Source organism: Chaetura pelagica, unplaced genomic scaffold, assembly GCF_000747805.2.
Source record: "Chaetura pelagica isolate M959 unplaced genomic scaffold, ChaPel_1.0 scaffold401, whole genome shotgun sequence".
Lineage (NCBI taxonomy): Eukaryota > Metazoa > Chordata > Aves > Apodiformes > Apodidae > Chaetura > Chaetura pelagica.
Window position 1 is genome coordinate 647,572 of NW_009952259.1, and position 22,098 is coordinate 669,669.

At 39.0% G+C, this 22,098-nt stretch overlaps 1 protein-coding gene across 1 annotated transcript in view; it reads left to right on the forward strand.

The window, feature by feature from the left end:
* Nucleotides 1-1,094: 1,094 nt before the first annotated feature.
* The window catches only part of TPCN2 (two pore segment channel 2), a 25,171-nt gene continuing 4,167 nt past the window's right edge, over nucleotides 1,095-22,098 (forward strand). The window contains exons 1-21 of the mRNA XM_010007440.1: nucleotides 1,095-1,149; nucleotides 2,020-2,084; nucleotides 3,327-3,403; nucleotides 3,849-4,026; nucleotides 4,735-4,851; nucleotides 6,730-6,836; nucleotides 8,524-8,596; nucleotides 10,127-10,226; nucleotides 10,530-10,595; nucleotides 10,969-11,033; nucleotides 13,610-13,701; nucleotides 14,009-14,090; nucleotides 14,466-14,552; nucleotides 15,132-15,251; nucleotides 15,482-15,541; nucleotides 15,629-15,757; nucleotides 16,392-16,441; nucleotides 18,882-18,981; nucleotides 19,887-19,958; nucleotides 21,552-21,625; nucleotides 21,973-22,063. Of these exons, the coding sequence (XP_010005742.1) occupies nucleotides 1,095-1,149; nucleotides 2,020-2,084; nucleotides 3,327-3,403; nucleotides 3,849-4,026; nucleotides 4,735-4,851; nucleotides 6,730-6,836; nucleotides 8,524-8,596; nucleotides 10,127-10,226; nucleotides 10,530-10,595; nucleotides 10,969-11,033; nucleotides 13,610-13,701; nucleotides 14,009-14,090; nucleotides 14,466-14,552; nucleotides 15,132-15,251; nucleotides 15,482-15,541; nucleotides 15,629-15,757; nucleotides 16,392-16,441; nucleotides 18,882-18,981; nucleotides 19,887-19,958; nucleotides 21,552-21,625; nucleotides 21,973-22,063 (1,860 nt within the window). The remainder of the gene's footprint in view (nucleotides 1,150-2,019; nucleotides 2,085-3,326; nucleotides 3,404-3,848; nucleotides 4,027-4,734; nucleotides 4,852-6,729; nucleotides 6,837-8,523; nucleotides 8,597-10,126; nucleotides 10,227-10,529; nucleotides 10,596-10,968; nucleotides 11,034-13,609; nucleotides 13,702-14,008; nucleotides 14,091-14,465; nucleotides 14,553-15,131; nucleotides 15,252-15,481; nucleotides 15,542-15,628; nucleotides 15,758-16,391; nucleotides 16,442-18,881; nucleotides 18,982-19,886; nucleotides 19,959-21,551; nucleotides 21,626-21,972; nucleotides 22,064-22,098) is intronic.

Below are 22,098 nucleotides of genomic sequence, written 5' to 3' on the forward strand. Positions count from 1 at the left end.
CGGGAGCTGCGGGAGGCTGGGGCGGGCGGAGGGTTCGCGTCCTGCCCGCTGGGCTTGCCCCTCTCCCGGGAAAGGAGGAAATAAACCCTCCCCGGCCTGCTGAGAGGCTGGGGGGGTCCAGCCCGGGCTGCTGGAGCTCCCCGAGCCCCTCTCGCCCACCCGAGGGGCCAACCTTGCGCTGCTGCAGCCCCAGGCTTCAGTTTTAGGGGTTTTTTTTTTTGTTTGTTTGTTTTATTTTTATTTTTTTCAAAGGGTTTTGGGTTTTTTTTGTGCTCTCAGTGCACGTTAGAGGTCTGATTTCTCAGTTCCTTCCCCCGGAAAAGCTGCTTTGGAGACCTCGAAGTTCTCCCTTCTCAGGGTATCGCACGGCAGAAGTGAAGTTTCTCTTGCTCTTTGCCTGTTTGTTCTGTGTAAAAAAGTGCGGTGGGGTCTGGGAGAGAAAATCCTGCCCGGCCAAACCCAGCAGGACCTTAATCATCCCCTGTGACTAAGGGTCACTTGCCAGGACCAGGAGTTGCAGAATGCAGTGGGTATCCTTGGTAGCGTGCATGGAAAATGCAGAGTTTGGGGTGGTTTTTTATTATTATTTATTATTATTTTTATTTAGAAAAAAAGCAACCTCAGCATTTCCTTGTTTTAGGAGCAGCTGCACAGATTCTGCCCTTCAAAAGTAGTGGGGTCAACTCTAGGCTTGTGCTGTGTGGTCCAAGATGCTTTTGCTGTCCTTGCTATCCTTGTAACTAATGCTGTTCAGTTAAACAACTTCATTTTTATCTCGCTGGCGTGTTCGTGTCTTCAACGAAATTAAGATCTTGCATCAGCCTCTTGTTTGTGCTCAGGTTTTCTTGCACGGTATCTCTGGTGGGAATCGGTACCAAACCCCTGTTGTTGATCATGTTCAGATAAACGGTGACATTTAAAAACTGTTTACAGTCTTTGTAAGAAAGTGGTGCAGCTGAATCATGTGGCACCGTAACATCAGCAGGGTCCGTGGTGTTTCTGGCTTTGCTTTTTGTCTGGAGAACCTTGTGCCAGCGCTGGGAATGACTCTGGGAATCCTACCCTGTGCTGGGAATGCTGTCTCCTGGGTGGAGATGGTGTGGGGTTCTCCTCGGGCTGTTCCCCCTCTGGGGAAAGTTACAATAGCGTGTATTTTTCATATCTCTGCCCATCAGCTGCTCTCTTTTCCCCTTCCTCTCTTGTTATTTTCTTCAGCATTTTGGTCTTTGCTGCCTTTGTCTCCCTCATTGCCTGACTTGGCAGGTCGGTTACTCGAAGGTCCTAATTCAAGTGGTTGAAAGTGTCAATATTTATGTTTTGATATGGACTTTAGAAATGTTACAGAGTAACTAATTTTGCAACACTCTGTTTTACTTTGTGTACTTTCACTCCTTTGTATGTCTTGAACTCTGGTCTGCTTTATATGTTAATAACTCTCAGGACAACTTTAAAAAGGACTTAATTTTGCTCATCATCTGACTGGAGATTTCTGTTGGTTTTGGAGAGAACAAGGTCAATCTAAACCTCAGTGTGTGTATTAAACAACAGTAAAAGTGCCTAGGATACTAGTGTCAGATCTGACTGCAGTTTGTTGAAGGATAGTTTGATTGAAGCTCCATTAAATAGAAATGGACTTTTACTGTCTCATTTAGGGGTGACTTTCTTGTTGCAGGATTGATGAGGAGGTGGGGTCATAAAAGCCTGTTATTTGGACTTGTCTCCTTATAGAGATCACAGTCTTGTGATAGCTATTTAACTAATACTGTAGTCTAGGTACTTAAGCTAAACCAAGAGAGCAGCTTTTCACAAAATATAGAAAGATGCATGATGCATTTGAGGCTATTATTATTTATTTTATTTCATGCATAGTGCTGCTGATGGAGCAAACGTGGCAGGAGCTGTCTCCTGGCTTTTTGTGGGTGTGCTGTGCCCTTAATCATGGGAACCATAGCTGTGGAGCAAGCCATAGGCTTTTTCCAAAATACAGCATTTGATTCGTATTTCTTTTTAACTTCATAGGTGCTGGAGCTGATAATGACCTTTATATAAACCAAGCCATAGTATTCATTGAAGATGCAATACAGGTAAAGCTACATTTTTTGTTAACTATAATGCTTCCCATGCTGGATATTTGTCACATGTTCTGCTGGGTTTTTATGCATTTAGGCAACATCCCCTTAACATCATATTGATTTGCAAGGCAAAATCAGAATTCCAGATTCCTGTGATAAGCAAGTTTCAGTGAACTTTGGCCTGGGAGAAACATGTTTTCCCACACAATCCAACAGATAGTGTTTTCTCTTCAGGGCTCTCAAAAGAGATGCTGGTTTGTGGGGTGGTTTTGGTGGTTTCTTGGGGTGTTTTGTTTTTGTTTGGAGTGACTGGCCTTACTGCTAAGAGAAACTATCTGAGTAAACCCTATAATTTGCCTCTAAATCTGACTACTTTTGTGGTTTAAGAGCTGGTAGAGTTTAAGTCAAGCTTCATCCGAGAAGCTGGAACTCACTTGCTTCAGCTGAACTTAGCACCTTAGGAAGTTTTGATTTTTCTTTTTGTTATTCATTTGCTGGCCATTACTGCATATTCCTAGATCCCATTATCTCCCAGTTACTAGTGGGAATGCTGGAAGGCAGTTTGTGAGTACTCTGGCTGCTTTCAGGTAGCTTTTGGTTGGTAGATATTCTGGGGATTGGATACATTTCAGGTGTGCCCACCTTTCTGGAAGTGGATGCTTCTCAGGGGAGACAGAGTGACAGCAGCCCAGTGGCTGAGATTATAGATGACAGCAAACTCAGGCCCCTTCTGAACAATCATGGGTACAGTCTTGAACTGGAAGCATGTTTTGTTTCAAGACGTAGGTTGAGGTCACATATTCAGAGTGAAATTGTTTGCATCTTACGGCTTTTTGGAGGAGAAAGATAAAAGAAGATCTATGCATAAATGCTAGAAGGGTAAACGACATGGGTGGACCCTTTTGGTGAGCAGATGGAATAGGCCCTGAATTGTTACAGATGCTGTTATTTGTAATCTTTACTTCAGAGGATTGCCACAGTTCCATTATCTGAGCAGTGGTGTGGTCTTTATGTTAGGAAAACTTCATTAAAACCTTTCTCACTGCACACACGTAGGAGACAGCTCTGGTCATTGCTGACTGACACTTCAGTAATAACTTGTACAGTGTTTTCTTTACCTTATTGTGAATCTGGAATTTTCTCAAGACTTGAGCTTTGTTGGTCAGAACCTCGTTTATTTTGGGAACTTGATCTTTATCCTTGAGGCAGACAGAAAGTCATGGTTGAATGATCCCTTTTGCTTTCTGCCTTCAGTATCGATCTATAAACCACCGTGTGGACTCCAGATCCCTGTGGCTTTATCGATGGTACTACTCCAGAACTTGTCAGTGGTAAGAACTTGATTTCCTTTTTGCCTTTTCATCTAGGAGGAAGTCTTTATTAAAAAAAAAAAAAAAATTAACAAATTTTAAAAAATCATCTTAATCTTTCTTTTTTTTTGTTAGATAATTAGATAATTGTGCTTTTATCCTTATTAGAATTAAGTGTAGCAAGCAAGTTCAAAAGAACACCACCTAGGGTTATTTGGTGGTCAGCAGTTACATTTTTTAGCATGCTAAGAAAGTGCTGTGTTGTGGTTGAGCTAATTTGTGTTAAAAAAGATATTATATAGCTTGGTTTGCTTCTAAGAAAATTGCTTTACTGTAAGTATTTTGTCATTCTTCTGATGCATTTTGTGGGTTTGGGGTTTTTATTCTTGTTTGTTTTGTCTGGGTGGTTTATTATTTTGTGTGTGCATGTGTGCTTTAATGTTTAATTTCATCTCTATCCAAACAGGATTTTGAGTTTAACCATTACTGTAATCCTGGCTTTGGCTTTCATTGAGAAGCCTTCCTCACTTACCATCACCTCAGATGTACGATACCGTGTTCCTGGGTGGAACCCTCCCTGTGGCCTAACGGAGAGCATCGAGCTGCTTTGCTTTCTTGTGTTCATGGCTGATGTGTCTGTGAAGGTGAGCATCACACTCACCTGGGACTGCAGGAAACACTGGGGGTGGTGGGTAGTTCATAAGTATCTTCACTGTGGCTTTTCTTAGTTTTATAATTTTGGATAAGTCTTAGAACTGTTATTCAAGTCAAATCTTGGCTTTGCATGATGAGATTGCTTTGCTCTATTAAAGCCTTCCCTTCAGGAGGAATTAGAAAGGGCATATTTTCTAATTAAATAATTGCTTTCAGGAGAAATTAGTGCATGTTTTCTAATTAAATAATTTATTGCCTTTTTTTTAACCTAAGAAATATAAACAGTGTGGGAAAAATGTGACAAATTTTGCTGAGAATCCGATGATTTTGGCTTAGCTGTTTGTAGTAGACTATAAAAGTTGGGATGTATGGTAATCAAATGTATGCCAATTCATTTAAAAACACCAAAAAAAGTCAGAAGCTGAACTTTTCTTTGGAAAAATCTCTTATTAAAGAGACATTTTTCTGGCATTCAAAGTATTTATCTTGCATGGTCTGTGTGCACCTCTCACTTTTACTGATCATTATTTAAGTCTTGTAGCAAAATTATCTGATGGGTGTATTTTTTGTCTGGATTTCAGGGATCTCTATGAGCACTGATGTAAAATTATAAACCATTGGTGGAAAACAATTGATGCTGACTTATTAGGGTATTGGAATTTATTATTAAAATAAGTTGCTTGTTTTTCCCTCTCCAGAGTTACTTAATTGGATGGGAAGAGTTTTGGAAAAATAAATGGCTAATGGCTTATATACTGACATTAATAGTTTCCCTTGCTGATTGGATTGTATCACTGAGTTTTTTCTGCATGGAGGTAAGAACTGCTTTCTGCAGAAACAGCAGACTGGCTGTGGAGGGTGGCAGAGAAAAACCTGCAAAGGAGGAGTCAGCAGGGTGCATGTGGTATATTGGAGAATTAAGGGAGGAGGCTGAGATGGTTCATTTTTGGTCTTGGATAGCTGGATAATACATTGAAACACATAAAATGTTTGGAGTAATACAGCCTCTCAAGGGGTTCTGTTTGATTCTTAATATAAGATGTGAATGGATCAGTAAAATTAATTCAGTCTTTGTGGTTATAGTCTGTCAACATTCTAAGAGTGTAGAGAAAATTCTGGTTGCACAGCAGCAATTTTATCATACAGCTGGAGAACTATGTTCTTAACCTGATCCAATAGCAGAGTCTTATGTAGTGATGTCTAAGTTAAAAGTAATTGTATCATTTAGGTTATAGGTAATTGTATCATTTAACAACTGCTGTGTTGTGTTCAAAACAATTGTGTCCTGAGAGCAATGTGAGTTTTGTGAAGCTGGAAGTGTCCCCCCTTAGGCAATAATGCAATCTACCAATTGGTTTTCTCTGCTGTGACATGAATCTGCATGAAATTAGTTGTTGTTCATTTAGAGTCTTCATCAAGAAAATACTAATGTGGTAAAAGTGCCAGAAAGCGAATGAGGCAGAAATCTTGACTTTTGCTTGTTGTGTAAGTTCATGTGTCAAAGCCTGTTGCCTTCAGGTGACTTTCAAACCAATTTCAAATGATTGTCTATATTAGTCAGGATTGGATTGGATGCAGTTACTACTATTACTACTAGTAATTTATAGTTACTACTATAAACACTGTTTAGTTGTTCCTGCTTCTGTGGTCATAGTTGACCACTGGTGACTGTTGACCAGGATGTGATGTAGTATCAAAAAGGTGATTTTGAAACCTTCAAAGAGCATGTTATTTTAGCTTAAAAGCATCCAGCTCTAAGAAAAGTACTTATGTCCTTTTTGTATTCAAGACAAATAAATATAATGAGGCTGAAAGAAGTTAATTAGCTGGGTTGAAGATTGTACTTGCAACATGGTGAGTGAGTCTTGGAAAGAAGTGATTGTAAAATCTTTAGGTGTGAAAATGGGCAAGTGGTTTGAATAAGAGCTTCCAATACAAAGCAGTGGGAGAAGGAGCTGTTTAACAGCTGGGATGTATGAATAGGAGAATAGCAAGGAAGAAAGTGGATTTTTTTTGCTGTTATGTGTGGCCCTGAGAAGACTCGTCATAAAATGCAGGATGCTGAAGAACTTGAAGTAGCTGAGAATTCACAGAAATAACTTAGTCTGGCAAGTGTCTTAAATGCAAGCAACAAACAGCTTAATTGCTGTAGTATATGTTAAGGAAAATTAAGAAAATCACCTGCTTGAGTGGTGTCAGAGGCAGAAAATGCTGAGTAATTAGCAGCCCCTTTAATTATAAAAAGACTGAAAAGTGAAATCAAACACTTATTTTCAAAATATGTATTTTTATTTTTTTTTTACTGAAAGTATCTTGTTATTAATTCCTTTCTTGAAATGGACCTTGGCAGAGGATATGAAAATGCCTTCTCTTGACTTACTTGTTATGTCTACCCAGCAGCAAAGTTAGATTGTCTACAATTAGTGTCCTGATGAGGTTATTGAAATGTCAATGTGTATTTTTAAAGCAACCTCTCATTCTTTTAACAAGGCACCCATATGTATGACATTTCTTTTGCATCCTTTGTGACTCCAGTGAGGCAGATTTAGCTTCTGAGCACAACTTTTTTATGTTAACACTGTTGACTCTGTTGATATGTGTATCAGGGTTTTTTGACAAACTCGTATTACAAATATTTGTGGTATTAGTCTTAGGGGAACTCAGTATCTGATCTGTCATCTTGTTTTTTGCAGGAAGTGAGAATAAGAAGAATTCTTCGGCCTTTCTTTCTCCTTCAGAATTCTTCTATGATGAAGAAAACATTAAAAAGTATCAACAGCACATTGCCTGAAATGGCAAGGTAGGCAAGAGCGTAGAAAACAACCTTTCACAGCAAGCACATGGTTGGTTACCCTTAGTTGTCTGGTGTGTGACATCTGAGGAGCTTCCTTCTTTCTTGATGGTCCTAGGGAAGTGATTGGTGAGAACAACCCCAACTCCCTCAGCCTGTCCTCATCAGAGAAGTGCTCCAGCCCTCGAGTCATTTTCATGGCCCTTCTCTGGACACGTTCTAACAGGTCCACATCTTTCTTGTGCTGGGGGCACCACAGCTGGATGTAGTATTTTAGGTGAGCTCTTACCAGGGCAGAGTAGAGGGGCAGAATCACCTCTCTCGATATACTGGCCATATTTCTTCTGATACAGCCCAGGATGTTGTTGGCCTTCTCTGCTGCAACCGCACATTGGTGACTCATGCCCAGCTTTTGATCCTCTGGGGCCCCCAGGTCCTTTTCCACAGGGCTGCCCTCAAGTGTGACCTCTCCCAGCCTGTATTCATATCTTGGGTTACCTCAGCCCTGGTGCAGGACCCTGCACTTGGCCTTGTTGAACCTCATGAGGTTCACCTGGGCCCACTTCTCCAGCTTGTCCAGGCCCGTCCCTCTGGCATATTGACCATACCACCCAGCTTGGGGTCATCAGCAAACTTGCTGAGGGTGCTCTCAGTGCCACTCTCAGTATCGTTAATGAAGATAATAAACAGCACTGGCCCCAGAGGGACACCACTTGTCACTGTTTTCCATCTGGACTTAGAGACCTTGACCACTACCCTCTGGATGTGACCATCTAGCCAGTTCCTTATCCACAGTTTCCTCACTACCCACCTGAAAGATCAGTAGTGGGTAGTAGTCAGAGGGATGTCAGGATGGAGGTTGTGGTAACTTTTCGTTTCCTTTGGTCTGTAGAATTTCTTCAGAATGCATGTAATGTGACTCTGCATGTGGCAGATAAGGTTTTTTTTTATGCTAGTTGTGTGGGTTTTTTTTTTTATTCTGTATGTTACATACAGCCTTCATGTAAGGGAAGAGCAAAGGCATCATTTTGGCACAGGTCTATGATGTGTTTCTCCAAGGTCGTCTCTCAGAAGTGTGGGTAGACACACATGAACTTGTCTTCTAGTCATGAGTGCCACACAAGAAGATAGCTCTTTCTTTACATCTTCAGAGTGCTTTCCTTCAGCTTTTTCATTTCTAAATGGTTGCAGCCATGTATGTGCTAAATTTTACTGTCATTAGAAATGTTGAACTGGAAACCCCACTGGTGAAACTGAAACCAGAGAGCATGATGCTTTTTGAAAGAGATCCCTTCCTTTCACAGGGTTTCTGTGTATGTACAGCTTCTAGAACTCACTGCCCTTGCCTGCTAGTTTTTAACTAGCAAGTCCCAGTACAATCAAGGGTGTGTGCAAGGCAAGATGTTGTATTTTGATTGGAGGGTATGGATATGGTCCCAACTTTAGAAAAACAAGTTTAGAAAAATAAGGTTTTAATCTCATGGACTTGACAACTGCCTATGCTTGTGCTCAGTGCTGCTGAACAAGTGTGATTCCTATTGTGAGTCAAAATATAGATCATCTCCTATTAACTCCATAGACCTTGGAAGTAACCCCAGTTTTCTTTAAATGGTATCTTTTTTGCATTTCTAGCAAAGGATATTAAGACTAAGATAAAGTTGATATCCATGCATGTGATATGTTTTCTTTCCAACAGTGTTGTTCTGCTTCTGGCTGTTCACCTGTCTCTCTTCACCATGTTTGCCATGCTGCTGTTTGCTCGAACAAAGGTAACTCCTTGTTATTTATGCTTTGGTCCACCTTGGTGGTTTTGTTTTCTTTGCTCACATAGCTGCTACATGTCTAGGTTTATCATTGAACTGGTGACATTTATTTTCTCTGAGAAGGTCATGTTGCCTTGTCAGACTTACTGGGATGAATTTAAAGTCTATTTAGAGGTTTAACATGCACATAGTGTCCATGTATGGTGCTGTTTTTCTGTGAGTCTGCATTAGAAGGCCTCTCAGAACAGCACTGGAATCTCTTCAGTCTGTAGTAAAGATTTTTTTCCAGCCTGATTTTGTTTCTTAAATGATAATGCTTCTTCCTTCTCCACAAGTGAAATCTTCCACTCTTGCTGGAAGCCGTGGCATATTATTTTACTAGTTTAGCTCTGCTGCTTAGAGCCAAGTTAGATGGTTCCATTCTAAAATGTGGTTGACATCTTATTTATGGTCTTGCATGTTACTAGTATTGCTGCCAGTATCACAGGTGAGAAATGTGAATTGTGTTTACGCAAGAGGCTTCCTTATACAATTCTTCAGTCTGATCTTTTGAGTTACATTCTTTGCTTTTATTGAAGCCTTCCATGCTGCTCTGTGTCCAAAGCTCTTAATCTTGTCACTTTTCGGTTTATATTATCACTAATTTCTTTTCTCTTTTCTTTATCCAGCTCTTTGCTAAGTTTAGTTTCTTCTGTTTTTTTCTTTTCCTGCTTCCAAAAAGCAAATTTGAAAACTTGTGGTTAAAATCACATTTATGTTCTGCTGATCTTGGTATGTTCTCTCTCTCCTAAACTTCCTGTATCTTAATGCAGTTATTCGAGGTGACTCTTCATTACTGAGGAAGCTGTTTTGTTTCTCTTCTTCAGTATGGACAAGATTTATTTTAATATTGCCTTCAAATTGTATTATACTTTTGGACAAGTCCTGAAGTGTAGTCCTAGAGTATGCAATTCAGGGTGATTAAGTTTCCATCTATGCTGAGGTGCAGCCTGGTGCAGCTGGAATAACTTAAAAAAGTAGCTTGTACTCTACACTAATTTTTGTAATGCAAGTAGAGACTGAAGCTGGTATTAGTCTGTTCATGATTTTTATTTTATTATTATTTTTTTAAATCATGTTTATGGCATCCTTCTAGTTCTGTTACACTGGTATCTCTTGCAGGCTAAGTGGTATTGCTTTTTAATCAGAGGTGGCTGCAGGTTTCTATATTGTATGTTTATGATGTCTTTTTTTCTTCCTGGGTCTGAGGTGCTAATCAGAAATAACTTGTATACTGAGCCTTCTGTGTCTGCCTTAGCTTGCAGTTCTTGCTTTGTAACAGCCATTAATGAGTGAAGTAATTGCATTGTATTGTCCTAATTTTTATGCTTGTCTTATGCAATTTTCCTGTTGTAGAATTAATTGTGAAATAAATTGTGTATTGACAGATTTTTATGTAATTTTTTTCTTCTTCCACCCCCCCCTCCCCCCTTCCCTGGTAAGACATTCTTAGTGGTTCTTCAGTGTTTCTCTAACAATGAACATCTCTCTGACTAGGATGGGCAGCAGGATAAGGAGTGGGTGAGATATTTCCGGAATTTGCCAGATTCATTGACATCACTGCTGGTCTTGCTAACTACTGCAAATAATCCTGATGGTGAGCAATCTTTCAGAAATAACTTCTCTCACTTGCAAGAAATAAGGAAGTAAGATTATCTTCATACCACTATAGCCACTTTGAGCTGATAGCTCTTAGTAGAGGCAGAGGAAGGATAAATAAAGATAATTTTTTTTTGCCTTTAGTAACTTGATTCTTGTCTTTCCTTTGGTGTAATTATGTATGTATCTCTGAAGTGGAGCTGTCCAACAGCTCTCACCAATTGCCAAAAATTGATAGAGGTCTCCAGTTTTCAGCTTAAGCATTGAATTCTTATTTCCTTCTTTGTTAAATCTGACACAGTGATGATTCCTGCATATTCGAAGAATCGAGCATATTCAATCTTCTTCATACTCTTCACTGTATTAGGTAAGTTGCTTCTTGTCTTCAGTAATTTAAATGCACTTTAACTTTGACACTTGTGCATACCTGCTACAGTATGTTTTATTTTTCTAAGAAAATTTAACAATAAATTTCTCTTTTTTTCATTTCTTCCAATTACTGTGTAATATCTTGCAAAATAATGTTCATGGAAGGCAATTATGGTTTATTTTTTCAGTAACATATCATAGGGGAATGGATACACTACAGTATATTTACCCATTTAAAGCATTTTGGAAATCAAACATGAGAAAAGTAATCCTTCTTGAAATTCTACATCTGATGTGCTATATACATGGAAACTTATTTGGGAGACAGAAATGTATTTCAATAATTCTCACTGCCTGTTTTGCTCCAACAGGCAACTTGTTTCTGATGAACTTGCTTACAGCAATAATATACAATCAGTTTCGAGGATACCTTCTGGTGAGTAGAGCATTCCTAATTTCTGTGTTCTGCCATAACCTTGAAACTGTGAAGCCCTGAGTATGAAAACTTTCAGCTGTGTTTTAAAGCACTATACCCATCCTGGTTGTAGATTCAGTTCTGAGATACTAAAGGTTTACCATGTTTGGTATTTTTGTACTTAATCCTTCCCATGGTGGCTGGATGTGATGTTAGAGTGGTTAGGAGGGCAGTCTGTGACCTTGTAAAGGAGGGAATTGAGTCTAGTGATTGGCTTGTACCAGAAGCAGCTGCCAGTAGGTACAGTAGTTACTCTTGGTAATATTCAGTCTTAAGAAGAACCTGTGCTTGATCTCCATGCAATGCCAGTCATCTGTGTAATACTTCAATGTGCTTCTGGACTATATGTGATTCTCTCCATTTTGTGGAATGTGAACCTGATGTGTAGTTTAAGGACCTCTTAGCTGGGGTATCTATATGAGAGAAGTAAAAGCTGACAAAGGAAGTGTACATTGAACAACATGCAAATCTGTGGTGACAATTAAACTCAGCACTAAAGGTTCTTTCTCCTTTATTAAAAAAAACTATGCAATATGCTTTGCTGCATTAACCACGTCAGTTTTTTAGTCTCCAACTAGGAGTTCAGTCTGGATTTCCTTAGCAGGAAAGAGTTTAAGTGCTTTTGTTTACTGTATGAGAGAGTGCTTTTGAACACTCTGTGAGGAATTGTAATGAGCTGTAAAAAGTATTTCAGAAAGCAGGGACAATGTAATTCAAATGAAAGATCATCAGAGTTACTTCCAATAAAATACACCTCTTCCCAGAGCTTAAATTTGTGTAGCTGGAGATTTCCAGAACTGTGTTTATCTGCAGCAATGAGTATAGAACATCAAAGGTGCACCACAGTTACTTAGCCTTCCACTGTCTTAATTCTACTAAGCTACTATGTGTATTAACTGCTAAGTATTAATATGGTTATCACACTGATGGCACACAACTGAATCTTTGCTCAGGCAGTCATCAGTCAAAAAGGAAACTGTCAGTCTCTTGCTCTTCAGAACAGGCTGTTCACCCTGAGGTGATCTTCAAACTGTTTGAGGTTTTTCTTTGAGCTTTGTAACTTTCATGGTGAATATTTTTTTCTCAAGTCTTGAGTTTGTTCCTCAACAGTTTCACTTCCACCTGGGTTTTTACTTTTTTCTTGCATACTTCATAGAACTTCACAGCTCAACAGCAATGTTTTTGGTAAAGCTGAGTCAGGGTAGTGCAAAATGCAAAAGCACTTGAGTCTGACAGCTTCTGTAGCTTGGAATGAGCAGGGGTTCCCAACTGTGTATATTCCAACTGGTCTCTTCTCCTGCCCACTGTTTTCTTGGGGATTGGTGGTGGTGGCAGGGGAAACTTGGCAACTTGGACTTCAGGTGTGATTCTCCCTTACTTACATATACACTTATAGGTACTTTATGACTTCCTTCCCCCTTTACTTACATATACTCTTATAGTTCCTTTCCCTTGTTTTGCATAGTCTTATCCTGCTGTCATCCTGCTGTTCAGAGAAGTGGAGTTGAGGAGTTCATCCTGCTGTTCAGAGAAGTGGAGTTGAGGGCTTGAGGGGAACAGTGAAAAATAATGGTTGGTCTAGTAGAGCTCCAGAAAGTTTTTTGGATAGTAAGCCTTAGGCAGTATTACAGAGGAGGAATGGCTCCCACCCTCTTGTGGGAAGGAGATGCTTAATTGTAATATGTGCAAAGAGGAGTTCTTGTTTACTTTTCCTCTTGCTCAGTTTCCCTCTTGCTTCCACTTTGCTCTGTCCCGTGTGAGAACACTGTAATCTAAGTCCTCATGAAGTAGCTGAGTTTAAAAGTGACTACTATGAAAAAAATGGAGCAGGAAAAACTGTGGCTATGACTTTCTTATTTTTGGTAAGAAGCTAAAGCCAGACAAGCTGTCTAACTCTTCTCTTTACACAATAGTTTTTGTGAATATCTAAGATTTGTTGTTGCCATTGTCTCAGGAAAGGGCACGTGTCTATGCAATCCAGAATTAAAAATAAACCTAGATGTTTAATGGAACTCCAGAAACATGTTTGCTTGCTTCCTTCCTACTTGTACAAGAAGTTCTTGAAGTGAGTTGGCCTAGGGATGTCTCCTGTTCTGATCTCTCATCACAGATCTGGGGTGCATGCCAGGGGATCAGTATATTGTCTGACTATAGGAAATAGCACTGCATGAGGAGCTGAGTAGTCCTGATCTTCCCTAAGTAATTCTGGTAGAAATGGGCTTCACTGAATTCAGCCTATGACTCTTTGTGGTATTCCTTTTACTGAGAAGTGTCTGTCTGGTTGAACTCAGTAGCTGGATGAGTAGATCTTGTGGCTGATGACTGGGACTTTGGTGAGAGAAAGAAAACAGTGTCTTGCTTTCCTGAAAAATGATTTTAGTTGGACAGATACAGCTTTTTCTAAGGCCTGCTGTAGGGCCTCTCTAAGGGCCAGTCAAATAATTTCGAGGTTTTATTTCTAGACCTGTCAACATTCAGTTCCATTTCCTTTAAACAAGTATAAGTAAATTGTCTTCTCTGGTTCTTCTGCTGTCTAGAAATCAGTTCAGTCCTCCCTCTTCAGGAGGCGACTGGGAATCCGGGCTGCTTTTGAAGTGCTTTCTTCCCTGAAAGAGACACATGCACAACAGTAAGTAAAGAGTGTTTAAACAGTAGATTATATAGGATAAAAGAGCAGATTTTTGGTTGTCTTGTTTAGTATATATACTGAGGATCCCTTGAAAAATGGCAGTTTGCTCATCTCTTATTTTTTCTTCAACTGAATGTTTAATGCACACTGTTTGGGACTCTTCTGGTGTCTATTTCCTTTTTATTTCTACTTCTAACTTTAACTGCTTTTCAAAGAAAAAAGAGGCAGGAGTGCATTTGAAAAAGCTGTTATTTTGACATCCAGACAGTTGCCTGTTTCATGGCCTGTCCTGTTTTCTTTTAAATAGGTCTCATGTCAGTGTTGAGGCCTTACTACAAGTGGTGCAGAAGGTTGAAATGGATTCTCGCTGCAAAGAAGCCATCACAAGAGTAAGAACTGGGTTTTCTTAGTCTTTGTGTTGGCAACTATCAAACCCTCTGATGGGACAGCTGTGAAAACTGAAAATTCCTTAATCAGATCACCTATCTAGGAGTAGTGGCTTTCAGCTCAGCTTTCTTTTTTTTTTTGCTGCTTTCTTTAAGAGTGTGAAGGAAGGCCCAGCTCACTGTTTGTTTTGGTCTTTGGGGCAAAACCAGTCTCTAGGCAAGGATTTCACCCGTAGGTTGCTGCTGCTTTGATTGGTGTGATGAGGAATGCATTCACCTGTGGAGAGGTGCAGAGTAATGAAAGCTCCTGTTTTGCAGGGTTAGTTTTGTCACTTGCTATTGCAGCTGTTGATCTGAATGTTTCTTTTTCATGTGAAGTCACTCAAAACGTGCTCCTGTGACAAACTGTCAGCTGCCCAGTTTCAGAAGCTCTTTGAAGAACTGGACAAAGATGCCATTAAGGAAGTATGTATCTGACAATCTTTTATAAAATGTCATGAATTGAGTCTGGTCTTGCACAAAAATAAGTGATTGTTTCCTGCTATAAAGCATACAAACAAACTCCACAGCTTGTTGAATGTGAGGTGTGATGAAGTGTCATTGAGTTTCAAGTTGTTCATGGATTGGCAGAAATGAAGTTGCTCTGGGGGGATTTTGCATTAGTTTGGGTTTGCCAGGTAGTGTTAAATACTCAAATTGCATGGTGGTTTGTTCTGTCAGCATCTTTAAGTGACCTGGCCAGACAAAATAGATGAGGTCTCAGTGTGTTTAATAAGAAGATTCATTAGAGTAAGAAGGGGTTGGATTATCTCTCTTCTTTGCCATTAGCTTGTATTGTGCCATAATTACCAACCCAGTTGCTGATCATAAATGAATTGTCTTTTGCTGCTAGCAGCAAGAACTTGAAAGCATCTTTCTACTGAAATGTCAGAATGAGCATGTGGCCTTGAAAAGTTTTGCTTTGAAAAGGTCTGTTAGTTAAAACTGAGATTGGGTGTGTTTTCCTGCATCATTATTACAATGGTTTTTTTGTGTTCTTTTCAGCATCCTCCCAGTCCAGAGTACCAGTCTCATCTTATGCAGAAAATACAGTTTGCCTTTGGCCATCACTACTTTGGCTACTTGGGAAATGTTGTAGCTCTTGCAAACATTGTTTCTATCTGTGTAAGTAAAAGTGTGTTTGTTTTCTTTTTCCCTTGCTGCAACCTTCAGTTCTGTTTTTGTTCTTTAGCCTCTGTTCTCATAACCACTTTTTGTAGCAGATGTCCATGTTTGGCATCCTTTAGCCATGCAAGGTCTTAGGAGAGGATACCTCTTGTGTTTTCTTGTGCTTAAAAATGTCTTTTGTTGAGTAGTAAAGCAGGGGACTGATGAAATAACTCTTGTTGTTTAAGGTGGTTTTGGTGATGGATGCAGATAAGAAGCCTTCTGAAAGAGACGACTTCTTCCTGGGGGTAAGATGCAACAATTTTCTTAGTTATTGTTATTCCCTTCAGAGTCAATAATTCTAATTATTATTCTTTTTTTGGGGGGGAGTGAAGGCTATCAACTGCTTCTTCATTCTATACTATCTGCTGGAAATGTTGCTGAAAATCTTAGCAATGGGCTTGAAAAGATACTTATCATATCCAAGCAATAGATTTGATGGACTTCTGACTGTAATTTTGCTGGTAAGAGTCTCTGTTAACTTTTGTTTTCCTGGATTTTTTGACTAGGATGATTAGGAACTGCAAAAGCTGGTGGAATTGCTTTTTATCGAACACACACAAGCTGAGTTAAATAGCATGAGCCAGTGTTGTGGTTTTCAGTGGCTTGAATGTTTTGGTGGCAAATGTTAGGATCTCCTTTCTGGAGGTAGGGTTCTATTTTTAAAAAAAAGGTTAGTTTTCTTATAAGCAGCCTTGTTAATGTTCATTGGAAACATTTTGCTTTTGGAGCAATCACATAACAAATTATGTTACATAACTAAACATTGCTTTGCTTTTTTAATTAACAAAAAAAAAATTGGCAGAAGCTTGTTATTATTTGCTAAAAGCCTGAAACACTTATGGCAGGTGAGGCCAAGTTCATGGTTAATGTAGTTCATTGTAAATCCTCACATTTACCACTGTTGGATGATGTGTGTACATTGGATTACTTGGAGGAATATGTAGTCAAATGTGACAACTTCAGAGCTTGAAAGTGAGTCAAATGAACAGCTTAAAATGTTTTCTGTCAAGAAACTTAGGTAGTTTTTGAAACTCAGGATTACAAAAGAAGGTTTTTGACATTTATTTATTTATTTTTGTTCTTCCTTAACTAAAGGTTTTGGAGATTGCAACTTTTGCAGTGTATGGATTTCCTCATCCTGGTTGGTACGTAATCTCCTGGAACTGTTGCACTTTGCTCAGTGTCTGGGGTGGCTCAGAAGAATATACACAGACATCCACACACACCTATGTAATTACACTATGATTGTCAGCCCAGTCTATAATTTACCTAACCTAGTAGAATTGCCCACCCTCGTAGTCACTAGAAGCCATGCCATATGGGTAAGTGAAAGAAAATTGGTACTTTTTATCATAAATTTTAGAGACCTGTTTAGCTCTTCTGAGGAGGGTGCATTTTTATTACTTATAATCTGATTTAAAATAATACCTTCACAGATCTACACTTACTAAAGGTGCAGGAATGGGAGTTTAGTACTGCATACACAACCAGCAACTAACTTAATATGTGTCAGTATTGGATTGTTCTAAGCCTGATTATATTAATTCCTAAACAGCTGATGAAGCCCCTTTGACTCTGTATGTAGAATGAAATCAGTGTTTTGTGCTGTAAAATGTAGTAGAAAAGTTCCTATAGATTTAAACTATCTATACTGGAATAACAGGAAGTTGTTTTTTTATTTTTTTGAAGTTCAAGCAGTTTTTAGGTAACTATCTTGATATTTTTACACTATCAAAAACATAAAAAATAATTGTTTTGTCTCTTAAAATTTTAAAACTGTCATCACAACAAAACAGGAAAGCAATGGACTTCTGAAAGATTTCCTGAATCTTACTTTCTGGGGTGATACAGGACACACAAGCTCATACTTAATACATTGACTCTCTCTAATTGTTAAAGATATCGGTTATCTCGAAATCAAGAAGTTACCATCATTTATCCTAGTATCTGTAAAGAGACCTGGTAGATGTTACAGCTAGAAATAGGTTTATTTTTTAACACTTCTTGCACTCCTGTCCCTCAAAAGCCCTGGTTGCCAAAAGGATATTAGTTGCTAACAATCTAATGGTGTTAACTATCCATCTAACTTATCACCTGTAAATATGATCAGTTATTTTTGCCCTTTGATTCTTGAATGTAGATGATTGTTTGCACTAAGATAGGATCTTGAAGCACCAGTAATACTTGTTAGATATGTGTCAGTCACTGCAGGCAGATTATAACTCAGATGAGTCATTCTGAGTCCTGATGCTGCTGGTAAATGCTTGGTCTGTAGATGTTACATCTTCAGGACAGGACTAAGATGTTTCTATTATTCTATGTAGTGTTGACTTGGATTATTTGTTTTGTTCTTAGAATTGAATATATTGGTGGTGCAAAGAATGATTTAGCATCTGTGTTTTCACTGGCATTTTTTATCCCCCACCACCTGCCCACCTTTTCAGCAAAGAAACACCCAGCAAGCCAATGTAACAGTCAGCTAAAGCTCAGGCTGACATTTGGACTATATGAATATCACCCATAGACTGTGCATATAAAGAATAAGGTTGGCAAGACTGTTACCTTAGTGCTTTCTTTGAAGCCTGACTTCAGCCAAGCACACCCTCAAGGATTAATGCACGTCCTTTTGCAAGTTCCTGAAGCATCTCACTGTGGCAGTATTTTTTGTTTGCTTTGTTTTCTGAAAGGACCCACATTTGTACATCCCCACCACCATAGCAGAAGGAAGGCAACTTACCTGGGTATTTTGGTACAAACATGCACTTTAAAGAACACTAAATACATATTTAAGAGCCCAGGCTAAATAGATCACTTCTTCATCAGTTAATAGAGTTTACTGTAGCTAAGGTTCCCTCTGAGTTAACGAATGTGCTTCCTTTTGTAGATGACAGATTTTTATGTAGGATATCTCAGGCTGGAAGGGACCTCAGGAGGTGTCTAGTGCAGCTTCCTGCTCAAAGCAAGGCTGGAACAAGTTACTCAAAGCTTTTAATCCAGTTGGGTCTTGAAAACCTCCTCTGATGGAGACTTGTACAACCTCTCTGGATAACCTGTCTTATTGTCCTTATGTTGTTCAGTTTTTCCTTATGTCTAGTGTGAGGCTCCACCCTTTCACCTTGCACCTGCTATCCCTTGCCCTTCTGCTATGCACCACTGAACAGCCTTGCCTCTGTCTTCTTGAGGACCACTTAGTATCAGAAGGCTGTTGCTAGACCCTGCAGCAGTGCTCTCCAGGCTGAACAAACCCAGTTCCTGCAGCTTAGATTTGTAGGGCACGTGCATCAGCCCCTGACTGTCTTGTTGGTTCTCTGCTGATCTTGCTGCAGTTTGTCCCTTTCTCCTGTTGGGCATTCCCAAACTGGATGCACTGTTCTACTCAGTCATAGGTTTTAAAAAGGGTTTACATGAGTACATACAATATTTTAATTTTTTTTCCCCCAAATTTTTTTAATGTGCCGTGGACGACATTAACCAAAACTTGTGGGGAATTTACAACTACTTGCTTACAACTACTTGGTAGATTTAACTGTGTCTTTCTGTCGTGGGCTGTTTCTCTGATTTGTGGTTTTCTTCCATCTTTCTTAGGAGACCTGAGCTCATGGGCTTGTTATCCCTGTGGGATATGGTGCGATTGGTGAACATGTTAATTGTGTTCAGGTTCCTGCGGATCATTCCTAATATGAAGGTGTTTGTTTACCCCTCCACACTCCTGATTCCCTTGGTCAAATTATAAATTTTATTAAAGGCTTTTAGAATAACATGTAGGCTATCCAGACTGTTGCAGAGCACGTCACAAACTCAGAGTGTCTTCTAGTTTTCTCCATTGAGCTGGCAGAAAAGTTCTGTTGATGTCATGGCAATTGATGCTCATGTTCTGAAGTTGTCAAATGCATCCAGAAATATTTGTGCAAGTTGTGTAGTGCTTCAATCTTAATCAGATGAGTGGATTTGTACTTAAGAGTTGATAGACTAATTTTCTTTAGTCTTAGTGAAAGCCAGACATGATGGTCATGTAAAGGGTTATTTGGGATGAATCCATCTTTCCGCTTTACCGTGTGGGTAATTCCACCACAATACCTGTAACTGAGTTGGAAGTCTCTTGGAGTTGTTTGTTTGTTATAATCCTGCATTTAGCCTTGCTAGAAAGCTAAGCCCAATGAATGCCAGGTGCAGAACTTGTATCTTAGTTCAACGAGACATAAATATCCATCAGTGTAATCAGAGTTCATGTCAGTGGAAAGTGTAAACTAGACCTGATGTAGATCAAGTATGAAGCAGTCAAGCTGAAGCTGTGGGGTGCTTGTGATTTATTTATTTTTCGTTTCTTAGTCTTACTAGGCATATAGCTCTTTAGGTCACAGTGCCTGTGCATATTTAAACCTTATCATAATGTCTGTGTATGAAAAGGGCTGCAGCATTGTTCCTTCATATTTTAAGTGCCTCATGGAAATATCACTGTACAAAAGAGGACCTGCATTTAGAGGCATCTCCCTTTCCTGATTGGTATTTCTTTATCCATTTAGTAGAATAATTTGAAATGGACTGCAAGTGTGATGAATGTCATGTATATCAAATTCTTCTTTGTTTTAGTTCATGGCTTTGGTTGTTACTACACTGCTGGATCTGGTAAAAAACTTGAGAGCTTTTGCAGGAATTCTTGTGGTAAGTCATGGTGCAAGACTGTAATTTTCTTTGTTAGAGTTACTAGTATAATAAGAGTATGTATTCAACCAAGTAAACAAGTTCTTTGAACAACAGTCACAATTAACATTAACACTTTAAGCAGCCAGTTCTCCAGGGCATGTCTTGCAAAACTGCAGCAAAATATTGTTTATTGTTATGGGCTGTACACAATCACAGTGTTTCATTTATCTGCTTCCTTTAGAAGTAGCTTTAAAAGATTATTTAAAGCTTCCTCAGAGTGCTTGCCTTAGCTTAGATACTCTCAAATAAAAATTCATATGATGCTAAAAGTAACTTAGTTTTCTTTCCTTCTGGCTTGCTTATGTTACAGTAAATAGCAAAGCAACTGTTTTATTTTTTTCAGTTGAAAAGGTGTAGAGATGGCATGTTTGGACATGATTTTAAAAAACCTCTGCCATCCTGTGTTAGGTGTGTCTGTGCAGATCATACACTCTGTAAACACGTGATTGAAGGATGCATCACCATATGTGATGTCCATTACATAAATCCTCCATTTCCCAACACTGGAGTTTCTGGCTTTGCAGTGATGTCCTGGTACAGCAAATGAGTGCCTGGGTGGCTTTTATTGTTGTTGTATGTGGGGTGGTTTGGGTTTTTTTAGGATACCTTAACTTAAAGTAATGGTTAGAGAACAAGGATCTGGTGTATTGTCTAAAGAATTATTTTAGTCTGCATACTTAATGTGCCATTTACCCAGAATATCTGTGTTTGTCATTGCCAATCTCTGGTTTTATCTGTAAGGGAGGGGCCTTAAGTTGCAGTCTGAAAAGGTTTATGTTGCCTTTTGAAATAAAGAAACTGGTTTGGGGAAAGCTGAGTCTAATATTATAAATGAAGCTGCTGATGTAGTATAAAATAATGACTTTGTGTTGTCTTCAGTTAGTTTTAGTAAAAGCTTTTTTTCACTGAATCTAGCAGAAAGCTCCCCAGGTATTTAGATCATTACTTGTAAATATGTGTATTGTTTTTTTGGTTTATTTAAGTAATGTTGCTGAAGCATAAAAAATAAAATAAGAGGATGCCAGCTCCTAAATTGAACCTTGATCTTGGTGTATCAGTTATAACTGGTAAATACCCAGGATTAAATATGTCCCCCTTCCTTGATAGAACCTGTTGAAGAAGAAAGAATACTCATTCTGCAGGATAGCAAGAAAGAGCCAGCAAGAAGAGGAGCAGCCCCGGGCTGAAAAGGGGGCGGGAGAAAGGCGCTCTGGGCAAAGGCACCTCCCCGTCCCCAGGGCGATTTAAGTAATTATTGCGTAGCATTAACAGTTAAATATCAGCATTCTGAGACACAAAAATAGAGCAGATCATAAAGTAAAATGATATAATGCATTTTAACAACTGAAAATTAAATAGACTATTTCAAAGTAAGAACAAAAAAGTAATGCAGATATTGAGGAATATTTTCTCTTTAATAGTTTCAGGCATTGTTGTTCTTGACCAAATTCCTTTAACTGTGGTACTTGTATGAATTCCGTGTTAATTGCATTGTTTTCTTACTTAGTGACAGAAATATTAAAAACTAACACTTGCTTATATTCCTGCCAGGTGGTTTTCTATGCATTTGCTCTGACTGGCATAATGCTATTCAATGGTGCTGTTGTTCCCTTGGGAAACAGCAGGTAACATTCTAAATATCATTACTCAGAAAGAATCTGTTTTTCAAAAGTTTCTGCAACTTGGTACCTCTGAGTTGTTTGTGGTTGGTGTGGGTTTTTTCCCTTCTTATTCTTGGAGCCACCCTTCTTTTCAAGTTAAATCACACAGGCTTTTTTAATCTGTTACTTCTTCTGTGTATTCTCTGTAGCTTGAGACTTTGCTGGTCTTAACTACTGCTTTTTAAACTATTTCACTTGCTCTCTGCCCATGCAAGATACTTAATTTTCTGTGGGTCACTCAGAAGAATCTTCTTTTTTAAGCTTTAGGATGTAGAAAGCTGTGCTCACATCAGCCTGTAACTCTCTTCCAGTGCTGCCAATACAACATATGATAACAACACTCTGCAGTGTGGCACCTACGAACAGCTGGAATATTGGTCCAACAACTTTGATGACTTTGCTGTGAGTCTGATCCTAGGTGGAATCTGTCCCTCTTT